Source organism: Nilaparvata lugens, chromosome 3 (assembly GCF_014356525.2).
Source record: "Nilaparvata lugens isolate BPH chromosome 3, ASM1435652v1, whole genome shotgun sequence".
In the NCBI taxonomy this organism is placed as follows: domain Eukaryota; kingdom Metazoa; phylum Arthropoda; class Insecta; order Hemiptera; family Delphacidae; genus Nilaparvata; species Nilaparvata lugens.
In genome coordinates, this window is record NC_052506.1 from 13314585 (window position 1) to 13324202 (window position 9618).

The 9618-nt window shown below is 35.4% G+C and overlaps 2 protein-coding genes across 2 annotated transcripts in view; both read left to right on the plus strand.

Annotated features, from left to right (window-relative positions):
* Positions 1-3557, plus strand: part of LOC111056001 (DNA (cytosine-5)-methyltransferase PliMCI) — a 32843-nt gene extending 29286 nt beyond the window's left edge. Inside the window, exon 15 of the mRNA XM_039425427.1 lies at positions 225-3557. Coding sequence (XP_039281361.1) covers positions 225-1933 — 1709 coding nt within the window. The 3' untranslated portion in view covers positions 1934-3557. The remainder of the gene's footprint in view (positions 1-224) is intronic.
* A 2096-nt stretch (positions 3558-5653) lies between these two features.
* Positions 5654-8769, plus strand: LOC120350719. The gene is made up of 2 exons (XM_039425428.1): positions 5654-6688; positions 8523-8769. The coding sequence occupies exons 1-2, from the start codon at positions 5693-5695 to the stop codon at positions 8589-8591; spliced, it is 1065 nt and encodes a 354-aa protein (XP_039281362.1). The 5' UTR covers positions 5654-5692; the 3' UTR covers positions 8592-8769.
* The last annotated feature ends 849 nt before the right edge of the window (positions 8770-9618 follow it).

A 9618-nucleotide genomic window follows, 5' to 3' on the forward strand; every position in this document is an offset into this window, starting at 1 on the left:
ATGTACACTGAATAGGAAACAAATTTATTTTTCATCATTTTGATAGTTTTTCTCTTGATAATATTGCCCGTAATTGTTATTGTATTTTTTCATACTTACCTCACACACTTCTTTATCATTCAGTTCAGAATCATCGGCTTCATTATTTAATTTCATCAATGCTATTCAAATTCTCTCCTATAAATTTCAGTTGTTTAATAGAATTACATCTATTTCTGTTTCAGAAATCAACGTTGATTTTAGTCAAGTGACTGGAAAATGTTACATTTGCTACAACGAAAATTTTGACTGCAGTGAGGATGAATGGACTAGAGGAGGTCCTCACAGATTCTACTTCAATCAAGCCTACGACAGTTCAAGCAAGACATTCAATGACCCTCCATCTTCAGCCATGAACTTGGGATCCAAAGGAAAGGGAAAAGGGAAAGGCAAGGGGAAAAGCAGTGTCAAACTGAGTGAGAAAAGAGGTGACAGTGTCCTGCCCTGGCCACAAATTTCTAAACCTCTCAAGTGTTTGGATGTTTTTGCAGGCTGTGGTGGACTCTCAGAAGGCCTGCATCAAGCTGGCATTGCCAAGACGTGTTGGGCGATTGAAAAAGACCTGACAGCGGCTAATGCTTTCCGCCTCAACAATACTGACACGGTAGTCTTCACAGAGGACTGCAATGATATTTTGAAAATGGTTATGGATGGCCAATCAAAATCGTCCAATGGACAATCATTACCTCTGAAAGGCGAAGTTGAGCTGCTTTGTGGTGGGCCTCCTTGCCAAGGCTTCAGTGGCATGAACCGTTTCAACTCCAGACAGTACACACTTTTCAAAAACTCCCTCATTGTCTCTTATCTTTCCTACTGTGACTATTATCGTCCTAGATTTTTTGTATTGGAAAATGTCAGGAATTTTGTGTCTTTTAAAAAAAGTATGGTATTGAAGCTTTCGTTGAGTTGTCTAATTCGTATGGGCTATCAATGCACTTTTGGAATTTTGCAAGCTGGAAACTATGGGGTACCTCAAACGAGACGAAGGGCTATTATTTTAGCTGCGGCACCAGGAGAAATCCTTCCAACGTTTCCTGAGCCCACACATTCGTTTTCGCCAAAGGCTACACACTTGACAGTTAATGTTGACAATAGAACGTATGTGTCGAATTGTCGGTGGGTTGAATCGGCACCCAGAAGGACAATCACTGTGAGAGATGCCATGTCAGACTTGCCTGAAATCACCAATGGCGCCGATGTACAGGAGATGTCGTACAATTTGGAGCCTCAATCGCATTTTCAACGACTCGTCAGAGGCGACCAGTATCAACCAGTTTTGTTGGATCACATCTGCAAAGAGATGTCGCCTCTGGTGGTGGCAAGAATGGAGCACATTCCAACCAAACCAGGCTCTGATTGGAGGGATCTGCCCAATATTGAAGTAAAGTTGTCAACCGGTGTGATGACACAAAAGCTGCGGTATTTGCATAACGACAAAAAGAACGGCAAGTCATCTAGTGGTGCGCTGCGTGGGGTTTGCGCATGCGCCACTGGAAGTGCATGTGATCCCATGGACAGACAGTTCAACACTTTGATTCCGTGGTGCTTGCCACACACTAGCAACCGACACAACCATTGGGCCGGACTGTACGGCCGTCTCGAGTGGGATGGCTTCTTCAGCACGACAATCACCAACCCCGAGCCGATGGGCAAACAGGGCCGAGTGCTGCATCCTCAGGAGAAGCGAGTGGTCAGTGTGAGGGAGTGCGCACGCTCGCAGGGCTTCTCCGACACCTACCGCTTCTATGGCTCTGTGCTCGACAAGCACCGGCAAATTGGCAACGCTGTCCCCCCTCCCATGGGCGCTGCTATCGGCTACGAGATTCGAAAGTGTGTTGCTCTTGCCGAGTCTCAACTCAGTACTTCCAACAAAATGGACGTCACCGAAACCTAAACAATTCTACTCAACATGATTATTCCACAGTTGTATACAACTGATATTTGAGAATTAACAACTCTACATATTGAATACCTTTAGCTTTATTAATTTGAAGCCAGCTCAGTAGAGGGCTTATTATTTGAAAGTCGCCTCTATTGGGTGGATAGGTTTTTTATCTGTATTCCTGTTATTTTAATTACAGCTATTGATGAAAACAAATATAACTCTTCCCACATCAGTACAACTGATGTTAGTTAATATTGGCAAGTGAATAATTTTACATTCAATCACTTGCACTTATTTTATGTTTTATTCATATGACAAGGTAACTCAATTGATTTGTTTTAGACCTGGAAATTTACTCGTCAAATTTGAACAATAGTATTTGTATTTCAATGTTGATGATTTTATTGGAGGATTTATTCTAATTAGACTAATAGTAGGTTTGTTTTATTGAAGAATTTATTCTAATTATGTAGCCTATTTTCATGAAAAATATCAATAGAATAATTGAATTGTCAGTTTTGTTATTTGAATTTGAAAGAGTACAAGATAATATTTCCATTCTTTTTTTATATTTTTAACCTTCTTTCAAAATCTTCTCATGTTGAGATAAAATTTTATCAAATATTTACTAGTAGTATTCAATTAGAATAGTTAGTGAAATAGTGGCAACATTGTAAATTTATATCAATTTGAATTATGAAACTATTTTCTAATCGATAACGTTTCTTCTAATTGTTCTTACTTGAATTATTTCTAAAAAAAACTTTTTTAATTGAATATTTATTTTTTTCATTGACAATTACAGATCATAATTATAATAAATATAATATGATTGGGACAAGACAACAGGCATAGCCCAAAACTGTCTTCTCCCAAATTTTAACAAATAAAAGTTTCAAAAAAGAATAAGGTTAAGATTTCACTTTCACTTCAAAAAGTCCAATTTCCACTTCAAACTAATGACTAAACTAAAAATTTTGATATTTAAAAACTGATTAAAAACAAAAATATTCCACTCAAATCTCTACAAATTAGAAATTTTTGAGTAATTTTGCAAAATTTTGAGCCAAAGAAACACAACTTCACGTGAATACTAGTATCCACGAATTAGTAGATCCGAAAACCTCATGCTAAATATGAAAACTAGGTTATTTCAGTGACATTAAAAAAACTTGAATCGAAATTAATTTTTCTCTAGGCTTTAGTATTGGATAAACTAACTTAATTTGCCATTAAATTTCATTTCAATTGTTTTTTCATTTTGTATATGCCATAATAGTTTGTATAGTTTCATTTTTTTATTCCTATTTAGTTACCTACCATTTACCAAGAAAACGATTGTAAAATAATCATGTTTTAGACTATGAGGAGCATTGTACTGTAAAATCACGCTTCCAATCTCTAATGCATGCAAACTTCATTGAATGTGGCTCCGTCCACTTAGAGGGATTTGATTTTCATCGCCTTGTATTTGAGCAATTCACTCTGTCAAGTGCCTTAGAAGTGTAATAAATGTGATGTAACTGCAAGATGAGTTAAAGTTCATAACTGACCTGAACTTCATGAATTTGTTACTTTTTTACATTATTACTGTTTGACATTTTTATGAATAAACATATTTTTTCACTCTGAACGTTTTTTCATTCTATGTGATGAGCCTTCCAAAGCATTTATTCAATCTAAATTTTGTTACATTTATTTTTCTAAATAATAATGTTGCAATGAATAAATAATAATATCGAGTGACCTGGCTGGCTCAGGTCTGGTGTCAGAGTTTTCAGGTCGCAACTGATCAATTTCTTCAGGGCCTCTGACATTATAAGGACTGCAATGAATACAACTGATATTTATTGAAAATCCACTTTACATGGACACCCTTACATGAAGCGCAAAATTATTCGAAATGAAAGTGGTAAAAACTTGAGTGAATGATTGATTATGAAGATATATTATCACAGATAATGATAAGAAAAACTAGCAATGTATGTTATAAAATTTTTAATAATTATTGAGTAAACAATAATTTGTTTACTCTTGATAAAAATTGTTAATTGCTTGATAACTGGTAACAAGTAGCCTTCACTTAAAAAAATATATAGTATACCTGTACAATAAAAAACTTTATCCACAACATGTTTTAACATAATGCTATTTTCAAGTGAGTGAATGAAATAATAATTACTTTAAATAAATACTATTACTACCATATGGTTATAATAGTTACTTTACTATTAGTAATTTCTTGTTCATGATCACGGTATATAGAAGTATATTTTCATCTAAATACCGTATTTATGATTATGTGATTGTATACTTTTTACAACATACTTTTCAATTTAAAAAACCATTCATTTTCTAGGACTCCAAAATTTGAATTTGCATGATTTTATAGAAAATTATTGTTCTATGCCCAATTGGATTTATATCTTTAATAATTTTTTTATTAAAAATCACTCCACTTATATGGGCTAATTTATTCAAATTAATAAAAACAATATAAAAATTTGAAGTACCATTTTATTAAAACATTTGAAACTTATTCATTTTAATGTTTTAATAAAAGGGTACTAAAAGTTTTTATATTGTTTTTATTAACTTTTTTACTAGACATATTTTATTATTTTATCTGTCTAGTTTTGTTGCCGCATAAATTTGAAACTTCCTTAACATTCAGCTTTACTTTTATTTTCATAATAAATAAATCATATGAATATACAAACACATGATCATAAATAATAAGAAATTATTAATAGTACAGTAACTATAAAAATTCTAATGATTATAATAATTAAATAGTTATTATTAATAATAATTATTATAGTTACTTCAGCAATAGTATTTAATTACCTATTGTAACGTTATTTTTTCATTTACTAAATTGAAAATTGCATTAAAATGTTGTAACATGTGAATAAACATTTAAAAAAGGGTGCTTTAATTTTCAGATAAATAAGAGTAATCCACACCAAAAAGTTGATACTATTTTTATAGTAGGCCTATACGGAAGATAGAAGGTTATCAAGTAAAGGGGAAAATAGATACAATGGCCAGATTTTTCACAGCAATTGCTGTGAATGTTTACAGTGAGCTAATCTATACGATTTACATATAGAATAACGGATTTCTATTCAACTTAAATGTATTTATTGTTTTGCTACTCTACTTGATATTATTTGCCATTATTGATTGAATGAATTTTGCCAAAAACAAAATACAAAAAATAAATATAAGCTGATGCCTTTCATTAAAATACAAACATGAAAATTAAGCAAATTTTAATATCTATTAAAATAATAACGAAATGATATCCTCAAAATAAACATTACATCATTATTTATTTATTTAGCTTATGGCAGATACACAACGCATATAAAGCTCATGAGTCTCAAATTTCTACATAAATACACTATATATTTTTTTCAATTTCTTCAAGATGTGTAGTTTTTGGTCAGGAGAACATAAGTAACATTACATTATATTAATCTTAAACTGATATTACATGAACATTGTGTATATACTACTGTAGAAGTGTGTGTCTAAAACTTATTGTTGTTTTCTTATATATTATTGAAGTTGCACATGCTGTGAAGGCTTTTCGACAATAAAATTTTATTTATTTATTAATTAGAAATGCGATTGGTACTTTGAACAAAACGTTATCGTTACTGAGTTACAGACTCTTCATATTGTCTGAGCTTCTTATCAGAGTATGTCATTAATTAGTAGTGCATAGTGAGTGCACTAGACATTGTCAGTGTTCGCTCGACAATGTTGAGCTCAACTTTGATTTTGTGCTCCGTGATTGTTTGCATTACAGCTACCAGTGACTTTTGTTGGAAAGACTCGTATACACGTGGAGTCGGTAAAGTGCCGGCACGTTGCGCTGAAAATCAAGTAGGAATCGGTCTATTCTGCTACGACAATTGTCCAGCCGGTTACAGTCGGTTCGGGTTCGACTGCCACACAGATTGCCCGGCAGACTTCCGTGACGACGGCCTGTTCTGCCGTCATGCCGAGTACGGACGAGGTGTCGGTTATCCATGGAAATTCGGTGATCCGCTGAGTGACAGACACATGTGGGCGCGTTGTCTACGCGACCACCCCGAGGGCTGTGAGAAGCATCTCCTCATAGTCTATCCGAAATGTGCGCCTGGGTATTGGGCCTTTGGCTGCTGCATCTGCCGCCCCTCTCAGCCCGACTGTCCCGCTCTTGGACTCAATCGTGGAATCGATCTTTCCTGCGCCAAACGAATCATCATCGGCAAACCACAAATTGGTGTTTGTGAAGCTGATGAAGAGCTGGATGCAGGGCTGTGTTACCCCAAGTGCAAGCCTGGCTACTATGGGGTTGCCTTCGTCTGCTGGGCCGAGGCTCCATCAAACTGGGTCAACTGTGGTATGGGAGCTGCCAAAAGCTCCGGCTCATGCACATCAGCAATTATAGGACAAGTAGCATCTGTTGGTCAGCTTGCTGTGGGCATTGCAACCGCGTTCGCTGCTAGTGGTATTGCCAAACTGACGGCTCCAGCCGATGCTCAGAGACTGTCAAAATTAAAGAAAGCTTACCAATCAATCAAAGATAACGAAGAAGTGAAATTGGCTCTTGCAAACTACGAGCGGCTTAATAAGTTAAAAAAAGGGTACGTTGCTATTGAAACTGCTTTGGAAGGGACAACGGTTGAAGATGAAGCTCGCTTAGCTGCCATCATTATATCCATTACTGAGCCAACTGGCATATCAAGCGTGGTAGGTGCTTATACTTACCCTCTATGCAGTAAAATAGTTCAACAGCAACACGAAAAGTTGATACTATTTTTATAGTAGGCCTATACGGAAGATAGAAGGTTATCAAGTAAAGGGGAAAATAGATACAATGGCCAGATTTTTCACAGCAATTGCTGTGAATGTTTACAGTGAGCTAATCTATACGATTTACATATAGAATAACGGATTTCTATTCAACTTAAATGTATTTATTGTTTTGCTACTCTACTTGATATTATTTGCCATTATTGATTGAATGAATTTTGCCAAAAACAAAATACAAAAAATAAATATAAGCTGATGCCTTTCATTAAAATACAAACATGAAAATTAAGCAAATTTTAATATCTATTAAAAATAATAACGAAATGATATCCTCAAAATAAACATTACATCATTATTTATTTATTTAGCGTATGGCAGATACACAACGCATATAAAGCTCATGAGTCTCAAATTTCTACATATACACTATATTTTTTCAATTTCTTCAAGATGTGTAGTTTTTGGTCAGGAGAACATGAGTAGATAAGTAACATTACATTATATTAATCTTAAACTGATATTACATGAACATTGTGTATATAGTACTGTAGAAGTGTGTGTCTAGAACTTATTGTTGTTTTCTTATATATTATTGAAGTTGCACATGCTGTGAAGGCTTTTCGACAATAAAATTTTATTTATTTATTAATTAGAAATGCGATTGGTACTTTGAACAAAACGTTATCGTTACTGAGTTACAGACTCTTCATATTGTCTGAGCTTCTTATCAGAGTATGTCATTAATTAGTAGTGCATAGTGAGTGCACTAGACATTGTCAGTGTTCGCTCGACAATGTTGAGCTCAACTTTGATTTTGTGCTCCGTGATTGTTTGCATTACAGCTACCAGTGACTTTTGTTGGAAAGACTCGTATACACGTGGAGTCGGTAAAGTGCCGGCACGTTGCGCTGAAAATCAAGTAGGAATCGGTCTATTCTGCTACGACAATTGTCCAGCCGGTTACAGTCGGTTCGGGTTCGACTGCCACACAGATTGCCCGGCAGACTTCCGTGACGACGGCCTGTTCTGCCGTCATGCCGAGTACGGACGAGGTGTCGGTTATCCATGGAAATTCGGTGATCCGCTGAGTGACAGACACATGTGGGCGCGTTGTCTACGCGACCACCCCGAGGGCTGTGAGAAGCATCTCCTCATAGTCTATCCGAAATGTGCGCCTGGGTATTGGGCCTTTGGCTGCTGCATCTGCCGCCCCTCTCAGCCCGACTGTCCTGCTCTTGGACTCAATCGTGGAATCGATCTTTCCTGCGCCAAACGAATCATCATCGGCAAACCACAAATTGGTGTTTGTGAAGCTGATGAAGAGCTGGATGCAGGGCTGTGTTACCCCAAGTGCAAGCCTGGCTACTATGGGGTTGCCTTCGTCTGCTGGGCCCAGGCTCCATCAAACTGGGTCAACTGTGGTATGGGAGCTGCCAAAAGCTCCGGCTCATGCACATCAGCAATTATAGGACAAGTAGCATCTGTTGGTCAGCTTGCTGTGGGCATTGCAACCGCGTTCGCTGCTAGTGGTATTGCCAAACTGACGGCTCCAGCCGATGCTCAGAGACTGTCAAAATTAAAGAAAGCTTACCAATCAATCAAAGATAACGAAGAAGTGAAATTGGCTCTTGCAAACTACGAGCGGCTTAATAAGTTAAAAAAAGGTTACGTTGCTATTGAAACTGCTTTGGAAGGGACAACGGTTGAAGATGAAGCTCGCTTAGCTGCCATCATTATATCCATTACTGAGCCAACTGGCATATCAAGCGTGGTAGGTGCTTATACTTACCCTCTATGCAGTAAAATAGTTCAACAGCAACACGAAAATTCGATTGTGAAACTATCAAAAACAGAATAGCCTGGCTAAACATTTTATGTGATGTACCATTGTAGCACAGACAAGAGGCTGGACATTATACTGCATAATTATAATTACAAGTACGCTAAAATTTAAATCGAGTGTATAAAAATGTTGGGCCTGCACTCTTATCATTACAGCAGAAAAATTATATTTTTTTTATAAATTAATAATATATATCAATATTGTGCTTTATTTGATCCATCCTCTGATTACATTTTTTATCAGTTTAAAATTATCATTTCATTGATAAGACTTATATTTGATGATGGTTATTCAGTTGAATTTATTGAATAGATTATAACTCCCATAATAAATTCAATTCTGCTCAAGGAAGCTTCCCTACAATTTTCGTGTTTGTGGTATAGATAACTTAATAATTATTAAAATTCAATAATTGTAAGTGAATATATTATGAAATTCAACAATTATAGTCAATCCATTTGGATTTTCAATCCAACTCATATTCGAGGATTATTAATTATTATTAAACGAAAATCCAAATTAAATGCTTTAAATCACCCCAACAACTTCTGCTACTGCAAATATTGACAACAGGAAATATTTTATCCATTAGCATTTAAATGAATGCAATATCTCAGTAATTTCCATCTGTTGAGGATTATTATATGCCTATTTGTTTCTAATAAAAGTGGTTAATTGAATCAAGATTTAGTAGGCTAAATAGAAAACAAATTTTGTTCTTGTCTATCCCTTTTTCTCCTGCTTGTATTAATAAATTATAATGAGTCAACAAATTCGATGAAAAATCACTATTTCCGGATTTGGAAGAACTGATCTGATTTAATTCTATTAATCCAGCTCACCCAGAAAAGATACATTCTTTTTCGACACTCAACTAACAATCAAAATTGACACTCAATATAAAGATGCGTTTTCACCAAAGTTATTGACAAAATGTTTATTTCTCTGTCCTTATAGATTCTATTCGATTGAACATAACTTATCATACACATGATAAACATATATGTTTGTCAAGTTCCGTTCAATCTTATAGAATCTATAA